At 45.2% G+C, this 26,409-nt stretch overlaps 2 protein-coding genes across 2 annotated transcripts; both read left to right on the top strand.

Moving 5' to 3' along the window:
- The first annotated feature begins 2,819 nt into the window (after window positions 1–2,819).
- On the top strand, window positions 2,820–19,769 carry SLC25A44 (solute carrier family 25 member 44). Its single transcript, XM_034756469.1, has 5 exons — window positions 2,820–2,916; window positions 5,687–5,806; window positions 7,896–8,523; window positions 13,133–13,260; window positions 14,934–19,769. Exons 3-5 carry the CDS (start codon window positions 7,902–7,904, stop codon window positions 15,123–15,125), a joined length of 942 nt encoding a protein of 313 aa, XP_034612360.1. The 5' UTR covers window positions 2,820–2,916; window positions 5,687–5,806; window positions 7,896–7,901; the 3' UTR covers window positions 15,126–19,769.
- A 1,246-nt stretch (window positions 19,770–21,015) lies between these two features.
- Window positions 21,016–26,409, top strand: PMF1 (polyamine modulated factor 1). Its single transcript, XM_034756829.1, has 5 exons — window positions 21,016–21,203; window positions 22,671–22,776; window positions 23,618–23,718; window positions 24,466–24,661; window positions 25,634–26,409. Exons 1-5 carry the CDS (start codon window positions 21,046–21,048, stop codon window positions 25,685–25,687), a joined length of 615 nt encoding a protein of 204 aa, XP_034612720.1. The 5' UTR covers window positions 21,016–21,045; the 3' UTR covers window positions 25,688–26,409.

Raw genomic sequence — 26,409 nt, 5'->3', positions numbered from 1 at the left:
GAGCAGCTTTGGATCTTTCCAGACAGCCAGCTGGTCACCCCAGTCAGCTCTGAACCTGAGTTGTGGGTGCTTGCCTCATCTGAAAACCAGCCACGGAATGTCCAAATTTGGGTGCCCAAAAATTGAAGCAACTGAAATCAGTGGATGTGTTTGAAAGTGTTGGTCTTAACCTCTCCATGACTCAGCTTCACTCTGTGTAAAATGAGGATCATGCTTAGCGGCACTGTGAGGCCTGATGTTTGTAAAAGATGTATTTTTTTAAATCCTTGGATAAAAATGGTATAAAAGTGTGAAGTGTTTATTAAAAATTAGTAATCCCGAGTCACCTAACCAGCCCAGCTCTGGTTTAGTACAGAGATAAGAATTAAAATCAGGAGACTCTCAGTGGCCTTGCTTTTGGGAATGTTTGACCTCCTGTGTTTAGAGAGAGTCCAGAGGCAACATAGATCTTGGAGAGGCAGTTTCTCAGCCCACCCAGGACTCCAGGCTAAGGCATTAGTATGCTGACTGGGAGATCTCTCTCTCCTAGTTTGGAGCAAACAAAGGCCCTGTCTTCATTGGCCAAAGAATCACGTTGAAACACCGTTGCAGCAAAAAGTTTATAACACAGATTGGCCAGGCTGTGTTAAAGGGGTACAAATTGTGTTGATCGGTTGTATTTGAGACTAGGTTGGGCTCTAGTTCCAATCATTGCTTGGCCTCCTTTGACACGGGCTACCAAAGCCTTGTTATGCACAAATTTTGCTGCAACTACACATGAGCCTACCAGGCAAAGTGAATTTTCTGAAGGACTGGGATTATCCGAAGACATCCTTCAAGCCTCTTAGAAAATTATATGGACTTGGTTTAGATTTCCCCCAGAGAAATATTCTGCACTTCTTAATTTTTCAGCTGAGGTTTTCATACCACTTTAACTCTCCACATACCCTTGGTAGGTAGGTAGTGCCCCCATTTTAGAGCTGGGGAAACTGAGGCACAGAAAGGGGAAATGACTTGCCCAAGATCACACACCCAGGCAGTGGCAGAGCCAGAAACCGGAACCTAGGAGTCCTCCTTCCTAATCATTTGCCTTAACCACCAGGTACAACTTCAAGAAAATAGTTTCCTTCTGTTCACAGTGAGGAGTCACGCAGTTCTCTGTATAAATATAGACCTATTTATGGGTAGTTTTAGGCTTCTGGCTGCCCAAGTTCCATGGACTTTTGGGCTAGACGAGAGCAAGTTAACAAATGGTCTCCATGTCCTTACCCCCAAAGTGGGGGAGTCATTCATTATGGTAGTGGCTAGAGGCCACCTGAGAATGGAGCCCTCTTGTGCTAGGCTCTGTAAAATATGTGTGGTAGACAGCCCCTGCTCCCAAGAGCTTACAATCTAAATAGTCAAAACAAAGGGCAGAAGAAAGGTATAAAAGATACAAGCAGAATGAAGAGTGTGGTCTGGAAATTTCATACTGGCTGCATGCTATTTGGTGGGGGGGAAGGAGTGATTGGTGAGTTGTTGGGTTTTTTTTTTTAATGTGTGGGTCTTAGACAGGGATTGGTGAATTTGGCAGTTATTTTTTTCTTTGTTTTGTGTGGGGAGGGTGGTGTTTAAAAGGTGGGAAGGGAGTGCCTGAGGGTGGAAGTATCTCTTCTAATGAGATCATTGTGTTGACCAAGGCCTTAGGTTTAAATTCTGGAAGCATAAGAAGTGAAATCCTGGCCCCACTGAAGTCAAAGGCAAAACTCCCATTGATTTCAGTGGGGCAAGGAGTTTGCCCAGTATATTTAATCAAAACATTCCTAGTCATGCCAGGCACTCCTCTCCCGCTCACACCTCCTTTAGCGATTAATCCACTGCCATAGCCCTGTTTCCATCACTTGCAAACGATGGGGTTAAAGCAACATTGTCTGTTAGATTTAGATTCCAAATGAACGTGGTTATGAACGAGACATAGAGGAAAGTACAGTCTCTCCCCCGAGGAGCTGATGGCCTCAGTAATAAAATCAACACGGTATAGAACCTAAAACCAATGCAAATGTTTCCTTGAACTTGTAAAACTCCTGTCCCTGAAGGGAAGGCCTTACAAGCCAAACATTGCAGCTCCTGCAACAGCTTGAGAGCCAAACAAATGAAACTGACTAGACCCGGAAGTGAAAGTGACCAGTGTGTCATTGTCCGCAATCAGCATACTCTGAGAAGTAAACTAGACCTCACCTAGTTCCATTGATTTAATAATCTGTGGTGATACTAATAACACAGGTAAAGTCAATATGATTTTTCACCTCGCTGTGTTACTTCTAAAGTAACTTGAGCAGCGGAGCAGACTGGGTTGAAGGCCTGGACTACCCTTGAAAGTTCCACCGGTGTAACTGTTTGGTTAGGGGGGGTGATTTTTATGTTGAAATAGTTGGAGTGTGGGCACAGTTATTCTGGTTCAAAGGTGCCGTATAATGATTTAGCTTATTCCCCTTCTTGTATGGGAATAGCTATACCAGTTTAATCACTTTTATATATCTGTATCTATCTCCCCACGCTACAGAGGGTTATACTGCTTTAGCTATACTGGTGTAGTTAAAGTGGTACAACTTTTATGTGTAGACAAGCCCTTCGCTTTCTTATATTCATTTGTCTCTTTCAGTTGGCGGAAGCAGTGAGTCATGGTTTTATTTTTGTACCAGGTAAAATAGGATACCTTTTATTTTCATTCAGATTGTTGTTTTGCAAATACCATGTGGTATTTTCAACCTCACTGTCCAGTCTGAACATGAGTAGAAGTTGCAATAAGCCTATAAAAATGTTTGCTGATGTTCTGTAAACCTTTTGCTAGCGGATAGTAAGCAAACTTTTTTTCTTTTCTTTTAAATTTAAAGGACTTTTGAAGGGATTTCATCACCCTAAAATCCTCTATTTCCTTCTAAGGGCATAAGCAAATATGTAAGTTGTTTTATCAAGCACATTTCTCTCATAGTCTTGGTTACTTGACCTTTATTGATGGAGCCTGAAATTTGAGGCCTTATTCTTGTTTACAATAAGGCCTCTTTTTATCACTCTGACAGTGTAAAATGGCTTTAAAATAGGCATGAATTACAGTTAAACCTTACAGCTCCCTTTCACTGCCAGAGCTGTGTAAAGAGGCCTTAGCGTACCTGAGAATCAAGCCCTTCGTAATAACGTAACACCTATTCCATCTGACTGTCTTTGGGTTTCCTGGTAGGTTGCAAACATAGGGTCCCTGCAGTCACCGGCATTATCACTTCTGTCTTGATCTGTATGATTAGGGGTTGTCTACACAGGGAAATTGACCAGAATAGCTATTGCTTTCAAAGTGGATTAAACAAAACTGGGAAAAGGCACTCTGCCATAATAAGTGTGTCCACACAGGGAGCTGTTGCTCTTTAAATTTTACCTTCATCTGAAATAACTTTCAAGTGTAGACAAGCCCTTTGAAGCAAGTTGTGGCTAAAGCTGAATGGCTCTGGCCTTTGTATTACATAATCAGGGTGTTCTCTGACAGATATAACTTTTCTACACTGAACCCGGGGAAGAGTCTTTGATCTGGAATGGGAAATGTTCAGTTTAACAATAATCTGGCTCTAGTTGGATATTATAACTTTATTTTAGCTTTTTTTGGGGGGGGGGGGAATGTTTAGTGACACACACTGGTGGGGAGTTCCCAGATTGAGATCTGTGAAGTCTATGGTGGGTTGGGGCATACTTTGCCAGAGGAGGGAAGCATACTAGAAAGCCTTACTGGCAAAATTGGCCTTCCATTGGCCCAGTCTGAGTGGTTAGAGCACAGGCGTTAGAGACAGACGAGGGGAGTTGTTCACGAAGCCGGAGCTCTGTTCCTTCCTCTGCCACTGATTAAGTATGGGACCTTGGAGCAAATCCCCTCACCTATATACTTTCGATTCCATGTCTGTAAAATGGAGCTAACGATACTGGTCTATACCTGGGTGTGTGAAGAATCCTGTCTGAGATCCTGAGATGGTAGGTCAGGTGCTATAGAAATCCAAGCTATTATGCTCATGGGGTTTTTTTTCCTGTAGAGTTTATGAATGTATCTAAACACACTTTTCATGGGTCAGGCCCTACCACCAGCCACCTCTTCAGCGTGAAATATGAGCATCCTCAACTTCAGAGAGCTCTCTTGCAAGCCACTGCTATGCGGCTAACTTTAGTATGATGCTTTAGAGCCTGTAGCTACAAGGGCGTGGGGCAGAGATAGTGTCACGTGAGAGGGGTGTCATCACAGAAGCCCGTGAGCTGCCATGGCTCTCTCTGTCAAGTCTCTCATTTATATGCATTTCGGGAGCGCTTGTCACTGAGGGCTGCTGCCTGGGCATTGTATCTTTCCACCTCTTCAGCACTGATTTTAAGGGGGTTGTTTTCAGTTTACGGGAATTGTATGAAAATCAAATACCTCTGTTTGTGCTGATAGTTGGAAACTGACTAAGGGAACCAGCAAAGTACAACCTGCTGCCTTCCTTGGCTTTACTTGAGATAGTAAACAGACTTTCTAGTGAGAAATCTGGGGGACCTATTGGCCGCTCTTCTTATCTCTTACGCAGATCATGAGCTTTCCTTTGGTTTATGAAACGCCCAGATCAGTTTAGGTCACTGGCGTGGAGGGGCGCCATCACTGTTCTTCGCATCTCCGCAGGAAATGGAAACCTACAGCCAGTGGTTTTGAATGATCTCAAGTGCATAAAGGCTAGAATCCTTTCCTGTAATACATTCCCCCCTTGCACTCACACCCAGTACTGCCTCACGTATGGGAGGGCAAAGAGTTTATCATCTGGGGAGGCTGCTGACAGTGGAGTGGTTCCCAACCATCCAAACTTGTGCTCTAGCATTCCCGTCTTAGCTCAGCAAAGTGCCTCTGGGCTTTGTCCTGGGGTGCTCCTGCTGCCTTTCTCCTGTTCCTTCGTATGTGCCTGACTCTGCAAGGAGCTAGGCCTGCTCCAGACCATCCGCTCAAACTTTGCAGCAGGTGAGAAAACAACAGTTCAATGCGAGGTGGTACGAACAGCTCAGAATCTTATCCCAGAGAGAAACATCTGCACAAAGGTTGGCACTCATTGGCTTATGGCACGGTGGGCAATTCAGCAGAGATCAGATGGTGGGTTGTTAGGCGAGGAGAGAGACCTGGGTTAAATAGGGTCGGCTGGGTTGAAGGGGGAAACTGAATTGTGAGTAGCCTCTTACTGCATCCTGCTGCTGGAGACCACAGTGCTCTGTGGCATGAATGTCCATGTGGCCCCAAGGAGTCATTGTGTTTACTGAAACTCCGTTCTGATCCCTGACCCTGCGAGTGCAGCCGTAGCTGGAGGCATAACGGGTATTTCAGGATTATTGCACCAGAGAAGATTATCTAGTAACGAAAGTGATTATGGCGAGAATGAACCAAGTTCATCAAAGTACAACCTGCAACTCCTTGCTGAGGGCTCCTTGAACCGTGAGCTTTGCTAACTTTCTTTTCCGGCTCTTTGCCTTCCCCTTAGAGGCGCTGCATAATTCTGTGCTTGTTTACATCTGTGGTCTCACTTCCTCCTCCCTTTAATCCTTATTCTTCACTTTACCCCTTGACTTGCATTTCCAATCAGTGAGGGGGAGGCAAAAATTAGAGGAGCCTGGAAAAAAACAGCTGTGATTCAGGCGATGAATCAGAGATTTCAGAACATATCACCGTTTACTTTTGTAGACAGCCTAGGACCTGAAGGGTAGGATCCTGAAGTCCAGCAGCACCAGTGAACTCAGAATGACAGGGGAGAAGCTGCCTTGGTTGCCAAGCAATTTTCCTGCTCTGCATGTTCAATAAGAGGTAATATTTAATTCTTCATCCATAGATCTCAAAGCATCTCACAAAGGTCAGTAAGCATTATTTTACAGAGGGGGAAACTGAGGCACAGAGGGGTGTGGTCACATACCTAAGATTTCAGTATGTCATAGAGCTGGAATAGTTGGATCATACCCATGCCACTCCAAAGGAAACTAAAATCAAGATACATGAAGGGAGGTTCTCCCTTATTCTGGAGAGCAGGGTGGATTTTAATCGTCATTTAAATCAACTAGGAAACCTTGATTTAAGTCACGTTTTCCATTTGTATTTTCCTAAATAAAGATTGATTTTCATTGGTTGCTAATCATTAAAACATACTGATTTGCAGTTAAACGTGGCCTTTGCACTATATGTGGTGGTGCTTTTTTGCTAATCAGAAGGATACACCATATCTATGCACGATTATTTAAGCAGTTCTATAGTACCCTTGTTGAGAGTCTTAATTTTTACATTTTTATTACGTTAGAAAATGGTGAATGATGCATTTTATTTATGATATGAGTCAAGCTCTTTTTGGAAATTCAAATTGAATTAAAAATGCACAAGAACAGCATTCAACTTTTTTTATTAAATCAAACTACCCTAAATGCACTGGGTACATAAGGAAAAAAAGTTTATCAAAACATGTATTGCCTTTGAAATTAACTGAGGCCTGGTCTGTACTACAGAGTTAGGTCAACGTAGGGCAGCTGATGTTGTTCTAACTCTGTAAGCGTCAATGACGCCACAACGTTGGTCCTGCTGTTGTAAGTTGCCCACTACACCAACTTGATAACTCCACCTCGTGAGAGGCATAATCCTTAGGTCGAGATAGTTAGGTTGGTGCAGTGTCCAATGCAGTTCAGGCTGTCAAAGGCAGCAACAAGGGATGTAAGCACAGGGCTGACATGCATAGTAGTTTCTGTGGTGGCAGTACACCAACCTAACTTGGGTCCATTTAATTTTGTAGTGTAGACTTGCCCTGATTTATTAAACAAAGGAAGTATTCTCTGAGGCTAATGAATTGAACTGATAATTTCTGGTCACTGTCCTTCAAGAACTAGTAGATTTTGTCCTCTCACACCTAGTTTTTATTCATAGATTGGAAGAGGAGACTCCCAATTGGTTTCTTAACTTTGAACTAGTCATTGACCTGAACTAGTTGAAAAAACTGAAGTGAAGAAAATATTTTCTCTGCATCTTCTGAATATGCCTAAAACTGGTTTGGCACGTCAGACTCTGGTTCCAGGTGCTTAGCCAGTGACTTGCACCAGTTCAGTGGTTTGATTTTCCTTAAAACTTGTCAGCAAATATGAAGTACTTAATATTTTTTGTATTTAAAGTGTTATTTTAATAGATTACAATGAATTTAGGCCTTACCGTAGATTGTCATTATTTCACATTTATTTTTTAAAAATAAACCTGTATTTAATTTACATTTAAAAGAACAAAAAAACATTTTTAAATACATTTTTACCACCCCACTGGAGACTAGCATGATGTGGGCAGCTGATCCACTTTCTGCTGGTAGTATGCTAGAGTGGTTAATCTCAGAAAATGGCAGGTGAGGGAAATCAATTGTGTACCTCTTAACTGGGTCAAGGGATAACTGCTGGTAAACTCAGCAACACCCCTATGGGGCCTCATGGCAAATCCTGTTGAGTGACCACCTAGACATGTCTATGCTCAAGAGGCTTGAATAAGCCAGGTGGGTCCTCATGTACAAAGTCCTTATAGCCACCTTCTGGTTATTTGTGTTCATCTGGTAATGGCAACATCTTGCCTTCTCATTGACTGCTAGCAGACTGTGGGATCCTCAGATTTACCCATCACTGCCCCCCAGGCAATCAGAGCTTGGGTGCTGGTTGCCCAAGAGGCTACGCCACTTGTTTCACTCAGGCCCCACCAACATCATTGTTTATAATAATGACTGTTTCTTAAGCTTGCTTAGTCCGGCCCTTGGCTAGCAGGAAGGTTACTGCAGGGCCCAACGGAGAAAGGAGGCTTAATCCAAAAAGTCCCTTAGTCTGCTCCTTTGGAAGGTGGAGGGGAGTATCTGATGGTCACTAATTTTTCTTCCCCTGCATTCCAGGGAATTATGGAGGACAAACGCAACATCCCGATCATCGAGTGGGAGCATCTGGACAAGAAGAAGTTCTATGTGTTCGGTGTCTGCATGACCATGATGATCCGGGTGAGCGTTTACCCCTTCACGCTCATCCGAACACGGCTGCAGGTCCAGAAGGGCAAGAGTCACTACAATGGGACCTTCGACGCCTTTGTGAAGATATTACGGGCGGAAGGGGCAGCTGGGCTGTACCGGGGCTTCTTGGTCAACACCTTCACCCTGATTTCAGGCCAGTGCTACGTGACCACCTACGAGCTCACCCGCAAGTACGTCTCCAAGTACAACAACAGCAACGTCGTCAAGTCGCTGGTGGCTGGCGGCTCAGCCTCCCTGGTGGCGCAGAGCATCACAGTGCCCATAGATGTCGTTTCCCAGCACCTCATGATGCAGCGCGAGGGGGAGAGCATGGGCAGGTTCAAAGTGCGGTACCAAGACTGCAAACGTAACGTGGTCTTCGGCCAGACCAAGGACATCCTTGTACAGATCTTCAACGCGGACGGACTGAGAGGCTTCTACAGGGGCTACGTGGCCTCTCTGCTCACCTATATTCCCAACAGTGCGGTTTGGTGGCCTTTCTACCACTTCTATGCAGGTAGGTGAAACACGGAAGCTTCCGCCATGACTTGGCTTGGGCACCTACTTGGCACTTTGGGGTCTGAGTGCCGAGATGTCAACGCTCCCTGATTTTCAGTAAACCAAAAAACATTTTTTTTTTTTTTTAAACATTACTCCTGGGGACGTTCTGCGCCAAAACATTAAAAATTCTGCACACAATATTTTAAATTCTGCAAAATTCCGCAAATGTTATTTGTCAAAATAACACTTCATAATCACACCAGTTTCAGTTATTTTGATAATTGATTTCAAAATACCGGTCTGCAAGTCTGTCTGTAACAATACAGACACACACACAAATTCTCCCAGGAACAGAGTTAAAGAAACCCCTATGACAACCCAGTTCCTGTTTCTCTGTCCTCTTCCCCCTCCCCTCCCCTCCCCCCCAAGCCCAGCTGGGGGGCCAGACACCCACAACCTCTCCCCAGCTGTGGGGCCCCCCAACCAATACCCCCGAACCCCCTCCCCCCCACAGCCCAGCCCTGGGGGCCCCCTGGCCCAGTTACCTGCACCCCCTCCCCCTGAGCCCAGCTGCAGGACCCCCCCCCCTTTTCCCAGAACCCCCCCCTCCCCCCCCCAAAAGCTCAGCCCGTGGCCCCCCAAGCCCAGACACCTGCTCCTCTCTTCCCTTCTCCCCCCCCTCCCCCCAGCCCAGAGACCCAGAGGGAAAGCCTGATGCTTGGTCCCAGGCTTGCATGGAGTTTCCTGCGCAGCGCTCTCTCCTTCCCTCAGGGCATGCTGGGAACTGCAGCTGCCAGGAACCCTCTAGCTCCCTCTCCCTCCCCCCAGCAGTGTCTTCTATGTGTGAGCTGAGGTCTGCCGGGCCCAGTGACAGCTAGCCGTACTGCGGCCCATTTCTGTGGGGCAAAGGAAATTCTGCACGCACAATGTTAAGTTCTGCAAAATTCTGCATTGCGCAGTGGCGCCGAATTCCCCCAGGAGTATTGCATGTAATTATGAAATTACTAATTCAGAATTCAGTCTGCTAATTTTGTAAGCACGCCCACATTAAAAAGTGTATCTCATTCACTGCTGTTGAGGTCCGACGAACACAGGAAATAGTGTCGCGGCCGCTGGCGTTATTCACCACCACCCCGTGGCACGTGTGCACTGCACAGTGCGACTCTGATAGGAGGCAAGCTGCAGCGATTGTCTGGGGGCAGCATAGGAGGGTAGCTTTCCTAGGGTCAGTCCACCCCTTCTCCTTGCTTGGGAATTGTTTTTACATAAATATTCCCAAACGTCTCAGAGCAAGGCTGTTATCTCTGTGAATGAGATCAGAGTGATTCACACTCATGCATTTGAATTGACTAGGGGCTGGAAAGGCGTTTTCTGCACAAGGCACATTGGCAGAGAGCGGGTCAGGGGAGGCATGATTGTCCCCTGGAGCATTGAGTAGCCATCATCTCTTGGATCAGGTGGCTTGTATCCCATTCTTTAATCAGGGGAGAGTGAAGCATTGATAGATCTCAGCTCTGGCAAGGGAGTGGCATGGTCTAACCCAGTGGTTCTCAACCAGGGGTCTGGGCCCCCTGGGGGGCTGTGAGCAGGTTTCAGGGGGTCTGCCAAAATAAATCAGAGAACAGGCCCTGCGTTAGAGTTGCTGGGGCCCAGGACAGAAAGCTGAAGCCCAAGCCCTGCCGCCCGGGGCTGAAGCCGAAGCCTGGGCAACTTACCTTCACAGGGCCCCGTGGGGCCCTGGGCAGTTGCACTGCTTGCTACCCCATAATACTGACCCTGGCTTTTAATATACCGGATATGCAGAAAAACATTCGTTGTGGCACAAGTGGGCCATGGCGTTTGTATAGCACGTTGGGGGGACCTCAGAAAGAGAGAGGTTGAGAACCGCTGGTCTAAACGCAGGACTGGGAGCCAAGAATGAGTATTAATCCCAGCTCTTCTACGCTGTGTGTGGCCTTGGGCAAGTCACTTGGCACATCTGCCTGGACTTCCCCAACAGTTACTTGTGGATCAGACTTGCCTCCCCCCACAGGAGTGTGGAAGAGCTGATGTTTTGAAAATTAAAACTGCTGCATACGTGTGACTTGTGCTTTCTCAAGTGTGGAACCTGGGTCCCTTTAGGCTTCCAAAAGACTTCTAGGGTATGAAATCCCTTAGCAGAACCAGCAAATAGAGCTACAAGCAAGTTGAGGTGCGGTTGGGCGTCTAAACAAGATGTGCTTGTGTTCAGTAGGTTTTAAACCTAATATTACATCAGTGGCTCTCAACCTATCCAGACGACTGTCCCCCTTTCAGGAGTCTGATTTGTCTTGCGTACCCCCAAATTTCACCTCGCTTAAAAACGACTTGCTTACAAAACAGACATAAAAACACAGAAATGTCACAGCTCACTGTTACTGACAAATTGCTGACTTTCTCCTGTTTACCATATTCTTATAAAATAAATCAGTTGGAATATAAATATTGTACTTGCATTTCAGTGTGTAGTATATAGAGTATAAAGTCGTATGAAATGTTAGTTTGCACTGACTTCGCTAGCGCTTTTTCTATAGCCTGTTGTAAAACGAGGCAAATATCTAGATGAGTTGATGTACCCCCTAGAAGACCTCTGCATACTCTCAAGGGTACGTGTCCCCCTGGTTGAGAACCACTGTGTTACGAAACAAAGCTGTACCTTTCAAGAGATCATTGTTCCTGTGCAGAATGCCTCCGAACTCAGCTAATTTGTACAATATAGGTGATACTCGGGCTGTTAGCAAACTGTAAAGCTATTAGCCCAGGTGATATCGGGATGCTGTTCTCGTTTGAGCTTCCCAGTAGCTGCTATCCTTGCCTTTGAAATCCAGCTGCTACTTCGACACACAAACTGCAGTGTTTGGTTGTAAAAACCACATGGTGTACAGGGGCTGAAATAGCGCGTTGATTTTTTTAAAAAGGGAGGGGGCATAGACTGTACACAGTTCAGATAAGCTCCATTCTCTCCTTCCGAAGCCTGATCATTTGTAACTGAATATTTCTTTTTAAAGAATCATCTTCACTTCTGTTATTGGGTCAGCTTTCCCAGAAAGGTGGTGAGACCTCCAGGACTCAGGCTCAAAATGCCTTTCCTCCAGCTCCTGGTGCTTCTAGTTTATACTGGTCTTGATCTGTCAATACAGTCATGTGACCTGCCCTGAGGCACAAAGTACACCAGTAGAAATAATCCAGGGTTTGGGGTTTGCAGCAAAAATAGTCTCTAGAGCTCTCTCCTTGTTTTCTAAGCAGACACAAGCGCATCTTAAAATATGAACCTGTACCAGGGTGACCAGACAGCAAGTGTGAAAAATCGGGACGGGAGTGGGGGGTAATAGGCGCCTATAGAAGAAAAAGCCCCAAATATTGGGACTGTCCCTATAAAATAGGAACATCTGGTCACCCTAACCTGTACAGCAAACAGGGAATGGGGAAAAACTGGCCAGATGGCAGTACTGCTGAAAATGATCTCGGGGTTAGAGTGGATCACAAACTGAATATGAGTCAACAGGGTGATGCAGTTGCATAAAAGGCTAATACCTTTCTGGAGTATATTAGCAGGCGTGTCATATGTCAACGACAGGAGGGAATTGGCCCACTCTACTCAGCACTGTTGAGGCCTCAGCTGGAGTCCTGTGTCCAATTCTGGGCACCACACTTCAGGAAAGATTTGGACAAATTGGAGAGAGTCCAAAGGAGAGCAACAAAAACGATAAAAAAAGATTTAGAAAACCTGACTTACAAGGAAAGGTTAAAAAACTGGGTGTTTTTAGTCTTGAGAAAAGAAAACTGAATGGGGGGACCTGTTCAAAAATGTTAAAGGCTGTTATAAAGAGGATGGTGATCAATTGTTGTCCATGTCCACTGACGGCAGGACAAGAAGTAATGGGCTAAATCTGCAGCAAGGGAGATTTAGGTTAACTATTAGGAAAAACTTTCTAACTATAAGTGCAGTTAAGCTCTGGAATGGACTTCCACGGGAGGTTGTGGAATCTCCATCATTGGAGGTTTTTAAGAAGAGGTTGGATAAATACCTGTCAGGGATGGTCTAGGTTTACATGTGCCTGTCTCAGAGCAGGGGACTGGACTTGATGACCTCTCATGGTCTCTTCTGGCCCTACCTTGCTATGATCCTATGATAAACAACCTCTTTCCTGAAGAAGTGTGTGTGTGTTTAAAAACTACACGTGATGTTACTTAATATACTACAATGTAAAACCAGAATGAAGAAAGCTATGGCCCCCACGGTGTGGTAAGCTCTTTAGAGAATGCGTTGTTCTCTACTTGGAGGGATGTTGCAAGAAGCAGTGTTACAATTCACTAGGTACTACCCTTCTGGAGACTTCGACTGACTGCTCCATAGGCTATTTAATATGAATCTTTGCAGATAACGTGCAGTGTCTTTATATTACCCCAAACAAGCTAGAAACATTGAGGCATGTGAGCAGTGTATATGTATGTAACAAGTTTTCCCGTCCGCAAAACACGGACCCTACCCCATGAGGTTGGTATGGGTGAATGCTGGGAGTTCTGGCTGGAAGGAGGTACGGAACAGCTGAGTAGATACATATATACACATGTGTCTTTAACTTTACTCTCCCTCCCGTTCCCAGAACAGCTCTCTTTCCTGACACCTAAAGACTGTCCACACCTCCTCCTCCAAGCTATATCTGGGCCACTCGCAGCTGCAACGGCTTCCACTCTGACCAACCCCATGGACGTCATCAGGGCTCGCGTGCAGGTAAGAGCTCGGCCTAAAGGTAATGTGGTCTAGAGGACAGGACTGGGAGTCGCAAAGCATAAGTTCTGTCCCAGCTCTGCCACTGATCTGTGCAGCTGTGAGCAAGTCACTTTGTCTCTTTTCTCAATGGCTTCTAGCGTTTATTTCTAGGTGCTCCGATGGATTGTTGCATATTGGGTCTTAAAAACTCCTGTGCCTCACTCTCCCTGTCTGTAAAATGGGGAGAATACCCCTTTGTTTTTCTCCTGTTCTAGTGTCATTAAAGGCTTGTCCAGAGTGGAGTCAGAACCTTGGTAGCTACAGCCACGTTGTGAGACTGTTGTTGGTCACAGGGTTCCCAGACTGGTATGATCAGAGAAATGATGCTGTGTAAATTTCATGTAACCTTGCTATGGACTGACTTCTAGGGGAATCTGGAGCACTGTTCTCAGGGGAAAGATCCCTCTCCACAATGGTCATGGAATTCATGCTAGTACCCTGGCAGAGTTTAAATTTAATTATACCAGCCTGCTTCTCCGGTGTATTTTATTTGGTTTATTTCCTGACCTGGTGAGCACAAAAATACCCAGCTCATCTTTTGTTTTTCCTCTACACTTCTCCTGATCTCCGCTCTCCAGACTGTAATAGCATCAGTATGTAAAGAGCTGCTGTGAGCAGGAGCCAGCCAGAATAACCTATAACTTACACCTGCATTGCACACTTTCCTCCCCAAATGATATCCATGTAGCACTGCTGAAAGGCGGCCACCTCTGGGGATGTGGGCAGCACCCAGCAGGAAGTGAAATTCTGTCCCACGACAAACTCCAGGCTTGTGGGGTCTCTAATGTAAACACACAGGGGGATGGAGCAAACATAAAATAATGCAAGTGGTTAAATTCCACGGTGGGCAGGTTGTTGCGTAATTGCCTTGTCACAGGGTGGGCTGGTCCTTTAAGGGAATTGGGTTTAGCTGCACATGTGACTCATCAGGTGGTGAGACAACAATCCAAGCACCTCAGTTAGTTGGGAGTGCTGCAGAAAGGCTCCTACGGGAAACCCTGGGCTAGGGAAAGGACCTGGAAGGCGGCTTGCCACACTAGCTAGGTGCAAGACGTGACTCAGGATCCCACTGGGTAGGCAGCAGCAGCAGAAGAAGCCCTTTGAGGCATAGGTCTTAGGAGGGTTCATGTGGCAATCCCTGAATTACCTGTGTGATGATGAACTGTGTTTGTCTTTGAAGAAATGGATTATTTGGAAAAGGGAACGAAATACTGACACTGGTGGGAGCTTCACTGACATGCTGGCTGAGGAACTGGCCTCTAGCTTACCCGGGAGTGGGGAAACTGAGGCAGGGTCTGATCGCAGGTTTGCGGAGTCCCAATTACAGTCGTCTTTGGGGTTTCTTGCCTCTTTCTCAGGAGTAGCTGGTTCTGGCCACTGAGCCAAGGACACCGGATTAGAGGGACTTCGAGTCTGATCTGGTGCTGTAGTTTCTATGGTTCCCCTTCAAATTAAAACCAGAAGGCAATTCAATGGTATACCTCTTGAAGGAGCTCGATAGAGTGCAATATCTTCCCATCTTATTGCAGAACAACCCCTTAGGCAACCACAGATGCAGTTGTTTTATCTGCCATTGCCCAAGCTGCCTCTCTGAGCAATTGCCTCTCTTAACGGTTTCACTCTTGGCTTTGCAGGTGGAAGGCAAGAGCTCCATCATTCTCACTTTCAAGCAACTAATGGCAGAGGAAGGCCCGTGGGGCCTCACTAAAGGCCTCTCCGCCCGTATCATATCGGCCACCCCTTCCACCATCGTCATAGTGGTGGGGTATGAAACGCTGAAGAAGTTGAGCCTCCGCCCAGAGCTTGTGGACTCTAGACATTGGTAGCAAACAGCGAGTGAGAGAGCGGCTTATAAACCCTATGGATTCAGACCGTGGTTGAAAGCTCAGCGAAAGAGAGACAGCTGGGGTTCTCCTTGGTCTCCCTCAATTACAGGACTGTGTGGCTTCACAGCAGAGGACAGAATCAAAAGCAGCTGCAGTCACCTCCCCAGGTCTGTTGCAACACAACATTCTGCTGCTATCGGTTTAGGGGAAAAAAACAAACGTATGGCAAAGCTTTTGACTAACAATTCATTCAAGGACGACCAGGTGTGTGAGTGAAACCTAACAATTTCCTGATCTCTCTTAAATTAAAGACTATCGGTTTAAGCAAAAAAAAAAAAAAAAGTTTATTCTTGAAATGAATTTTAATCTTTTAATTTTGCCAAATTTCCATATGGGGAGAAATGTACAAACTCTGGCAGGGCCTCCTGGTGGAAAGTCTGCTAATTGCAGGGGTACCGTGAGAGGTGGAAAAATATATAATATATATATGTACATAGTAAAACTTTTCTCAAACATTCTTTTTTTATTTTTAAAAAATGAGGGAAGAGAGTAACAAATACCTGGATCAGTTTTTAAGACCTTGCTTACCACTTTCTGAATAGATCTGTACATAATTTTTGTATATTCTTGGAAACTATTTCACTTCCTCACACATCTTCCAAGTGTCAGAGCTGGTGTTCTGACGCTCACAATTGTTGAGTAACATTTGAGCTGTTTGTTTCTTTAGGCTAATGGCAATTATGGCTCCTAATCCAGGTTTTAATCATCCTTTTTTGTGTGTGTTTTGTTTTGTTTTTTTCAGGGTGGGAGAGGGAGGGGAGGACATCTATTGAGGGACTGACTGGTTAACTCTGTGCCCTTGGCAAATGTGAGTGTAAACATTCTACATCCAGTGGAAATGTCTGCTGCTTCCCACCCTTAATTTCTTTAGGCACAAACAAATCCAGAGAGTGATGGAAATGCTCAACTTCCCTGTCTTCAGGAGCAAATTGAATTGAATGTGACTAAGGAGTAGGAGCTGAACGTGCTTTAATTGACATAGGATGCAAGAAGGAAAATCGCTTCTGCCTTTCCATCGACACCTGATAGGTGTGAGTGCATCAACTACTGAGTAACGGTTCATTACTACCAAATAGATCAAAATCCTGTGTCTGGGGGAGAGGAAGGGGGTTTTAATCCACGTTTGCTGTAGAGAAAAGCTTATTCCAAACTATGGATTGTCTTTTACCAAACTAAGGCTCCGAATCAAGTTGTGCAGCACGAGCCCGTACTCAGTGGGTCCGATTCTGTTCTTAGTCACGTTACCCCAGATGTGCATCCTGGGATCGAGAGCAGAATCTGGCTCCCAGGTCTTGCTTTTCCTAGCTAGTTACTGAGGTTGTGGGGACTCAGTGAGATCGAGTAGATAACCCACTACTTCCAAATAACTGATTCGTATATCACAGATTGATTCTTGGCTGCCTGTTTTCATCCATCTGACTACCTTCATGAGGAGTTCTTGGTGCCGATCCTGTTGTACTGCAGCTGTCCACCTCTTGTTCAGCTGTTCACCTGTCTTCTAGCTCTCAGAAGGGCATGGGCTTCCCCTGAGCCCCAGATGTGCACAGACTTAAGGAGCTCCTGGTTTACTCTGCGGATAGAGTGAGCCCAGCCAGCCCTGGGGCACAGAATAGAGGTACAGACTCGCTGTGTGACATTGGCCACAGTGCTCCAGTTCCCCTTCTATAACGTGGAGAAAATAGTACTCTTCACATGGGGTGTTACGAGGATAACCATGACATGCACGAGGTGCTAACACACCATGGTGATGGGTACCATATCAGGAACTAGACAGGCAAGAAGGCCAGCTGGTACATCCAACATCTTACCCTGACTCTGCTCTCCTCTGAGCTATGTGCATGAATGCACGGTGTATAGAACTCCCTTCTTCAAAACACTATAATCCGGAATACGATACAAAGCCTGTTCCCTTAAAAAAGAAAGATGGGGCAAGAGGAGAATATCTGTGTTAAGAATCGAACCACATGAACTTGCAGGAAAAAAAATGTGGGTCCTAAACCAGTAAATGTGGAGAAAGTTTTGTTCAACTTACCTGGGATTGTGAGTTCTGTTCCTGGGCCTGCTGCAGGAGGACACACTGCTTTGTGTGTTATATATAATGTACATATGAAACATCATAAATGATATGCAGGTGAGGCGTCAAATATAGCAAAGGATTATAGTCCTACTGTGGACTTCAAGACTGTAAGTAAACTGAAATTGTATCCCATGATAAATTAGTCCTCTTTCATTTGAAAACAGAAGGGTTTCTTAACTCAGGCAGGTAACTTATGATTTCTAGTGGGAAACGATTTCAAATACTCTGGAGTCATGTTACTCTTTTTAACTATCTTTGTTTTATTAACTGAATTGAGTGACCTGGAATATATCCCCTCACGCAGAGCAGACACTGATCCTGAACGAGTTGAAAAGCACTGACCAAAAGGCCAGAATCTCCTCTCTGAAGCCCATACAGGTGGCTGTCACTGAAGTCTCTGGATTTAAGGGCAGAATGTGGCCGTAAAGGATTAAATGTAGCACAATACAATTTTTAAAAAATAAAACAGTTGAGGCTTCAAACAGCACACAGAGGCTGGTAATGCCACTAAGTGCTTCTGCAATTGAAAAGAGCTGGGTTCGTCAAATGACCCACTTCACACTTGAGCCAGTATGACAAACCAGCTCAAAGCAGCATATTCAGCAAACAGCTCTCTGATTTTTTTTGTTTGTTTTTTGTTTTGTTTTGTTCTTGTTGAAAGATATTTGTGTTTGAAATCTGCTCATTCCATAATAGCGGCCTCTGCAGTGAAGGTTACAATCCTGTCTTTCGAGACTTGATGGTTCAATTTGGAATGTTCACTTGCATAGAATCCATGTCTTGATCTGTAGAAGGAAATGGGACATTGGTTGAATGAGGATCCCTTTTTTTTCTTTTTTTAAACATCAGTATCTGACAATTTCTAACAAGAGAGAGGGTATTGGGGGTGGGGGGGAACAATCTTAATGATCTTATGTATCTAAGGAGCACTGTCAAATTTAAGAAACCTTAGAGATGCCTTCAACTTGAAACCCAGTCAACTGAAAAAGAATTGAAAATAGGCTGTGGCTACCCTACAAGGCTGTGCCTGAGAGCCATACCGCTAAAAGGCACGCAGTGTAGCTGCTCTTTGTTGGCAAGGGGGAGCTTTCCTGCCGACAAAGCGCTGTTCACACCGGCACTTTTCATCTGTAAAACTTTTGTCGTTCAGCGGGGTGTTTTTTTTAACACCCCGGACGACAAAAGTTTGGCCGATGACGTGCCAGTGTAGACAGACCCTCGGGTTCTACGTTTGCCTGTGGGATCCCCCTGCCAATTTTTGTGCTTTCACAACACTTTCCTATTTTTAAAAAACATTGCTTTCACAGAGCAACAGGAGAGATTATCACTAACTGAGAAAGTGATGGTAGTTGAACAGTGAAAATGATTATATGCAAAGTGTCAAATTTAAATATATCGTGCAAGGTTAAACATTCTGGAAAAACATAGACTGAGACATGTGGTACGTGAAACCGCAATCCCTTCTGAAACTGACTAGATAGCAAGTTAAGTGTCCCTTCAGACTGATGTGCAGTTCAGCTAGTCTGGATTTAACTTTTACAAGTGATGCAGTTTTGTCCTGCAGAAAAAATGTAGGCAATCTGTTTTCCTTCTATTTTTCTGCACGAACCTGGCATCTCCAGTCAGCTGTTTTGTGCCCAGTTTGGATTATTCCTCTTCTCCACGGAGTTCAGATGTAATTGATCACTTTCATTAAACCATCAAGCCTCAGTATATCTAATTAGTCCTTAAGATCTGAATCAGGCAGGGGTTTCCACTGGGGATGTCACAACAGAATGATAGTATATATCAGCCTGTAGTGGCTAAAACGTGTATCTTTTCTGGCAGATAAAGCATTTCAAACCCTTTGTGGTTATATTCATTTAGATTGGTTTTTCTGCTCAAGGGCATTTATCAGCTGTGGAGTGACTATATTAATCTCTGCTGTGACAACTTGTGGTAGTACAGTATTTCCATTGAATTTTGCTCATCTGTTACCATATTGTCAATTTATTCTTGATGTCCCCACCCTTTCTGATATGCTGCTGGTTTTTATGTACAGTAGATGATCATCCTATCAGTAAACTGATGAGTGGGTATAATTGTTTCCTGATGAAATCCATGCATGTCTTTATCCCAAGTGCAAACCCTCCTAGATAACTGAGTATTTTGAAATTTTGCCACTCTCTCAGGCCCAATCTTAATTTTTATTATATTTGGTGGTGTGATCTGAACTTTCCCATACCTACATGCCAATCTGCAAGAAGAAATCTGGGAATGGAACATTGTAGGGCTTCCATTGTATTAGAGGAACTGATGTGCTGGAATAAAGTGGGATCCCAACACAATACAATCTTCAAATGAGTTTGAAAGCCATGATGTTGGAATCTGTCGCAGTGGGAGTACAGAATGATACGACTCAGTGCCTGTTCTAAAATATGATGCTGGGTGAATGTATTGTGTATGTTTAACAGGTTTCACTGTTGCACTGTAATATGTCTTTGTGTAATTAAAGTTTTTATTATTTATTTGATCATCTCATTAGGCATCTATCGCGGTTGGGTAATTTACATTTTGCAGTGTTTGCAAGGTAACTTGATTTTTTTCTACCCTCTGCAACAGTAGTCTGTTTTGTGTAACAGCTTATTAACTAACAGAGGGTCCTGTGGCACCTTTAAGGCTAACAGAAGTATTGGGAGCATAAGCTTTCGTGGCTAAGAACCTCACTTCTTCAGATGCAAGTAATGGAAATCTCCAGAGGCAGGTATAAATCAGTATTGAGATAATGAGGTTAGTTCAATCTGGGAGGGTGAGGCACTCTGCTAGCGGTGGTGTCATACTAATAATACAGGAAGGTTGCTCTTGATGATGGGGAAATGCAAAGGAGAAGGCTCTTGTACTCCTCAAAGTGAGCTCTTGTGAAGTCAGTGCTAGGACTGTTTTCATGTTAGGGGATTTGTAATAGTATTCCTCTTACACCCGCTATCCAGCCACGTGTTTCTCTCCTAGGGGAGTGTAGAAAAGGAGTAACTATTGCAGAGTGCTTTACAAATGTGAAGCAAATCACCCCGTGTGCCCTTGAGATGTGTATTATCCTTATAGTGCAGAGAAGTGAAAGTAGCACACAGCACTGAAGTGACTGTCCTAGTATTACCGAAGCTCTTAAGTCAGGCCCCTACACGCTGAGATTACTTTTAAACACATGGGCCTCTAATAGCTTTGGGTTTTGTTTTGTTTTTAGTGTAGTAGTTACTTACAGCCCGTGTCACAGAGTGGAATCTCATGAGGATAAGGGCTGTACAGCGGAGGAACACAAAGATGATACCTTCCCCAAGAAGCTTGCACATTGTTCGTTCTTTGTTTTCTGGTTTCTATGGCTGCAGGGTGCATAGGGGTCCCCTTTGCCAGCCTTCCTCCACACTCCTAAGGGTAGAAACTTTCCATGATGATCTCAAGGCGGTTTTGATCACTGGGCTCGAAGAAAAACAACTTCCTAGCAGGAGCCCGGGGCTAAGAGTTGGCACCAGTGCCTCTAGCAGAGGCAGGCTTGTGGGACTCCTGCCACCTAGTCCCATGGAAGGGGGGATTGTGCGTGGAGACAGCAACCCCTGGGCAGGAGCTGCTGGGCCAGGGGCAGGACAAAGGAACCAAACCAGCCCATGTTGTGTTGTCTATTACGGGGCGTGGCTTGCTCGCCCGATTGCCACGCGATTTCACCAATCGGAACAGAGCTGCCGCCTCAGCCAATCAGAAGAGGCGGGGGCGGGACTATCCGAGCGCTTGAAGATTTCTTGGCGGTTCAAGATGGCGGCGGCGGGCGGCGAGGGCCCGGCGCGGGCGGAGGGCGAGGGGGCCACCGGCGGCTTCACTTCCCTGCCAGCCCAGGAGGAAGAGCCAGGCCGCGGGCAGCTCTTCGACACCGTGGTGGACGCTTTCCTGGAGAAACTGGTGGCCGCCGGCAGGTGAGGGGACAACATCTCGCGAGAACGGGGGAGGGGGTTCGAGCGGGAAGTCTCGCGAGAGGTGAGAAAGGGGCGGGCGAGTCTCGCGAGACTTGGGAGGAAATCACGCGAGACTTGTGGATTAGTCTCTACAGTTGGCCAGACTTTTGTTTCTCTTTCCCATGTGTTGTCAGAGCCCAGTGGCAGAGCTCTGGACACCCTAGTGATGGGCACTTTTAAAGCTAGTTGTGCAGCCTTTTGGGAGAAGGGGGAATCTTGCCTCCAGTCTAGCTCCCCCTCTCCATCCAGACAGTAATGTCAATACGCCTGCCCAGCCCCTTATCTAGTACCTAGTGACTTGCCCCCCACAGCCAATAAAGAACATCGGATCAGATTTTTAAAAAAAATTCTAATTTCAAGCACTAATTGTGCAAAGGGCCCAGGTGTTGTGATACGGGGGGTAAACTGATGCCATGAATGTAATTCTGGGAGGAGAGGCACTGCCCTTAAACACAAGCAATGTCTGATAATTTTCATACAGCTGTCTTGTATTTCCTTGAGATGTGGGGGCCACCCTAGGTCTTAAGACCTAGCAAAGCAAGTACTCGCTCCACTCTGTTCCTGCCACCTCCTTAATAACTCATGGACCAGGTGCCCTGTTGTGGGGGGAAAAATCACAACTTGACTAGATCCACCCCTCCCAAACACACGTTTGGCGGTAAGTGCAGTCCAACACCTGTGGCTTCATCCTGTTTCCCTAATCTCCCACAAGATCCTGCCATAGATTCAGCTGCCCACACAGCAGTTCCGCCTAGGGAGGAGATTAAACCGACTCCTAGTCTAGATCTCTCCAACACTGTTATTGGCTGCAGATTCAGTGATAAGTGCAGATGATAGAGAGTGCCCCAGCCTCCCTTTCTGCATACTTAGCCATTCACGGAATCACCCATTCTGTCCTGTCTGTGGCTTACTGTAGTAAGAACTAGTTTTTCTGTATCTTCTTATACACCAAAGGATTCCAAAGTGCTTTCCTGATTGCAATTGCCATGCACCATCAGCACAAGCTTGACAAAGGGAAATGAAGGAAAACCTGTCTGATTTAACCAAATTCTGTCTTTAGTTATATCACTGCAATCCTGCTGATTTCAGAGGGGTTGTGTAGATGTCATTGAGTGCAGAATTTGGCCCTTTACAAGCGACTGTGAATAGAGATTTTGTTCTGTTCTTTTGAACACAACAAAACCTTTGTGAATTGGGGCTCTTTTGTTAGACCAACCAGTATACAGATGTGTATGGATCAGTTGTGCATATGGTTTGTTAACTATGGACAATTTTACAGAATATTTTTTACTTCCATTTCATTCTCTTCTGACATAAACATGAATCTTCAATCAGGCTTTTACAGTCTTGTAACGCTGTAATTTCCAGTGTATGGTATTTTAAACCACTTTGTCTGGTTTGCATTTTTTTTCTTCTTCTTTTGCACAGTTACCAGAGGTTTGCAAACTGCTACCATCGCTTCTATAAACTCCAGCCTGAAATGACCAGAAGTATTTATGATCAGTTTATATCCCAACTGCAAACTTCCATTCAGGTAAGAACAAACAAAGCAGATCTTTGCTTTTATATCTATATCTCCTCTCCCTTTTTTGATGATTTAAACAAGAAATACATTTGTACCCAATAGGTTCAGAATTTAAAACAAGCTTGTTTATATTTAAAGTCGAACTGCAGATGTTTAGCTGAGAATTAGACTTGTTTGTAACATCCCAAATGGTGTATGGGGAAATACAATACTTTGGATGTTGCAGCGTTTTTCATCCAAAGGTCTTGGAACATTTTCCAAATATTATTGAATCAAGCCTCATATCAACCCTGTGAGACAGGTGTATATTACTCATTTTACAGATGGGTAAACTTTTATAGGCAAGGCACAGAACAGCTGACTTACCTCAGATCTGACTCCCAATCACTAGGCGGTGCTCCTGAAACCGCAAAGCTAGGTGCTTCAACGTAGTGCACTATGATCATTTGTTCCCTGAGATCCTAAGCAAGTTTGCAACTAATATACCCTTCCCTGTCCCCGTCTCCCCTTTAATGGGGCTTTCCCCAGTGCCTATCTGTACTGCTGGGGGAAATTGTCCTGATCCCTGTCCCCTTCATGACTGCCTGCAGAGTTCTAAATAGCTTCCCTGAAAACTGACAAGACTGGGACAATTTTAATTCTTGGGAAAGCTGTGAGCAGCAGCAAATGCACCAGAGCTGACTACAAACCGAGGGAGTACAGCATAGGTTGCATTTGTTTCCTGTTTCGAAGGACATCTAGAGGAGAAGGTCCTTGTGCACACAGTGGGAAGGGCCAAGCAGAGAGATGTCCATGTATTGTACTTCCATTTTTTTATCGTTCTTGAATCCCTGGTGGTTTTCCTCTGCAGGAGGAGATTCGTGAGATAAAGAAGGAAGGGAATCTTGAGGACCTCTTTGCCTCGATGGATAGAATTGTGGAGGAAGCAAAGAATCGGGAACAGCCCGCGTGGTAGGCAGTGCTCTGCTTGGCATGTTGGAAGTACGCGTGCTGGTTTATTGGAGACCCATTCCTTTGACTCTTAAAGAGATAAAATTGACCCTCGTGCAGCACTTTAAGCCCCGTGGAAGTGAAGTGGTGCATAGATCTTGTCATGGCTCTCTGGGCGGGGTGAATTTCACGCAGAGGGGATTTTTTAAAATCATACTACTGTATCCCGACAGGACATCGATTTCCAAAGTGCACCTTCCACTTAATTGAGTCTATTTGAATCTCTGACTCGGTCATCTAGCTGGACTTCCATCTGTGCTAGAATCGCACGTTCTGGGCCATGTCCATAGCATTGGAGGGGAAGTAAAGTCTGAACCGTGGCTGCTTGGGGTGTCCTGATCTGTTGAAAATTCACGCGGTGCGTAGCCTTTGGGGCTCATTGGGCACTGGAAGTGCTGGGAGTCGCATTGTGCTGTCTTTAAAAGGCAGGCTGGATAGTCTTTTTGCCAATAATATATGTAGCTTTTCGTGTTCGAGGGTGGGGATGTGTGTTAATCAAATCTCATGCTTCAGGGCATCATCTGATTGCATGAGTGTCAGGAAGGATTCCTCCCCTCCCCCCACCTACGTCATGGCGCAGTGAGACCGGTTCATCATGGGGTGGGTTTGCCTCGCTCTAAATATTACATGTTCCAATTAAAGCACTTAAGTAGAGCACCATGCAAAGGCGGTGCATCCTAGTCCTCACAACATCCCTGTCACTTCCAGGCGTCCCAGTGGGATCCCGGAGGAAGATCTTCATAGCGCCATGGTGCCGTACCTCCTGAAGCACCAGACGTACCTGCGTAGAGCCCTGAAAGAAAAGGAAGAGGAGAACAGGAAGTTGGCAGAGGCTGTATTGGCCGGACGGGAGAGAATCTCAGAGATGCAGCAGCAGATACAAAATCGCAAGCAAACATGGCAGGTAAAGTCTCCCATTCCAGCCAGCCCCCAAACCAAGGAAACTGAGCGAGAGGGTCCCAGACTCCCCAGTTAGAAGAGACAATGGCTGCACTGGGATGGAAAGGTCCAAGAATGCAAGTTCCAAACTGCAACCGAACGGCACTCAACTGCAGAATTTGCTTATGTGCACAAATCCCGAGGCCCCAATCTAGCTTCATTGTGTTGCATCGGTTGCTGCTCTGATTAATTGCATCTCAGCGAATTGCATAATGCTGTTAATTGCCTACATCCCACAGTGAAGTCCCAATGTATAATCACGCCTCTTCCATGGAGAGTCAGGAAACCCGTGAGATTTTGCTTATTCATGTAACTTCTTTTTTAACAGCTGCTAGGACCTGCAGAAAGAGGGGAAGATGAGACTGTCCCTGTAATGGCAAGAAGAAGGTGGAAACCATCGTCTAGTGTCACATACAGCTGTTCAGACCCCTAAGGCCCGACTTTTCACCAGGGCTGCCTTTGCACCTGCTCTTAGAACCACGTTTTCCAAAGAGCTGCTCCAATGGATGTTGGGCTCTTTGGAAATCTGGCCCTTCGTGTCTTAGTGGAAGCGGCTGGAGGCTGAACATTTAAAACAAATTTGGCCCTTATCTAGATACCTAAACGGATGCTGAACTCTCTGGAATAGTCGGCCCTAAATGCATAACTTTGCTCGTGTGCGTTTGCGGTGGGGTGGGGGTTAGTCCTGCATCTGTGCTCGTAAGCAGAGTGTTTTGCCTCGGGCAGTGTTCGTATATGTGCAGTTCCTTCCCTTATGGGGCCTTGTTCCTTGAACAATGCATGAGCTGTATTCTGCACATGCTGTCAACGGTGTTGCGCTGTCCTGTCTCCAAGTGTGGAAACGATGCTCCTTTTTGCGTCAGTGCTGCATTTGTTTCCTGAACAGTGGGGTTTGTGGAGGAGAAAGACTTCACCATTTTTTTTTTCTTCTATCCAGGCAATTAGTAAAGAACAGAGAGAACTAATCCTGACGTTCCAGGAGCCTGAATGAGGAGGCCGGGGAAGATTTTGCAGAAGTTTCATGTATGGGGTTTATGTTAATCGGTGAAGCCCTGCAAATCTTTTTGGAAGTGGGATTCTCTGTGCATTTACATAAATATCCACTCAAATTGCACTGAAAACTTGACTTGTCAAGAGCTTTTGTGTTCATTTGTCAGACAAAAAGGAGGGAACTGTCTACAACACCTTGTGAAGAACGGACATTCTGAAACAGTCATGGGACATAATTGATCAAAATGTTTTGAAATGAGCGACTGCACCAGGGTTTTAGGAAAATCAGCAATGACCCCCGATTCCCAACTAAGCTCAGCAGGAAGGAAGATTTCACACAAGTTTTGAAAGCTATAGCAGATCTGTGCATTCATGCGGCGTGCTTTTAAAAGCTTTACCAAACTTACATTTCCAAATTTAAATGAATGTAGAGTTTTTAATACTGATCACTCTTATAACCACTCATGGGATTTCAGGAGTATAATAGAGCCAATCATAGGTACCTTATGCAGCAAGTAACACACAGCTACATTTGGAGGAAAGAAACAAATACCAAAACTTCAGCTCATGGGATTTCTGCCAGCGGAACAGTCTGTAGATATCAAGGCAAGTGACCATCTAAAGCAGTGAGAGAGATGTTGCACCCCCACAGTGTATGAATAACTTGTACATAGTTACTTGGAATGGTGTTTTGACATAATAAAACTTGTTTTTATAATCTTA

Source organism: Trachemys scripta, chromosome 24 (assembly GCF_013100865.1).
Source record: "Trachemys scripta elegans isolate TJP31775 chromosome 24, CAS_Tse_1.0, whole genome shotgun sequence".
Lineage (NCBI taxonomy): Eukaryota > Metazoa > Chordata > Testudines > Emydidae > Trachemys > Trachemys scripta.
The sequence above is the reverse complement of the archived record's forward strand: the minus strand, read 5'-3'. Positions and strand labels throughout refer to the sequence as shown.

Coding starts and splice junctions, on each gene's coding strand:
- PMF1 (XM_034756829.1), top strand. CDS start 21,046: ATGGCGGCGGCGGGCGGCGAGGGCCCGGCGCGGGCGGAGGGCGAGGGG. Junction 21,204..22,670: donor AAACTGGTGGCCGCCGGCAG/GTGAGGGGACAA, acceptor TCTTTTGCACAG/TTACCAGAGGTTTGCAAACT. Junction 23,719..24,465: donor AATCGGGAACAGCCCGCGTG/GTAGGCAGTGCT, acceptor TGTCACTTCCAG/GCGTCCCAGTGGGATCCCGG.
- SLC25A44 (XM_034756469.1), top strand. CDS start 7,902: ATGGAGGACAAACGCAACATCCCGATCATCGAGTGGGAGCATCTGGAC. Junction 8,524..13,132: donor TTTCTACCACTTCTATGCAG/GTAGGTGAAACA, acceptor TCCCGTTCCCAG/AACAGCTCTCTTTCCTGACA. Junction 13,261..14,933: donor TCATCAGGGCTCGCGTGCAG/GTAAGAGCTCGG, acceptor TTGGCTTTGCAG/GTGGAAGGCAAGAGCTCCAT.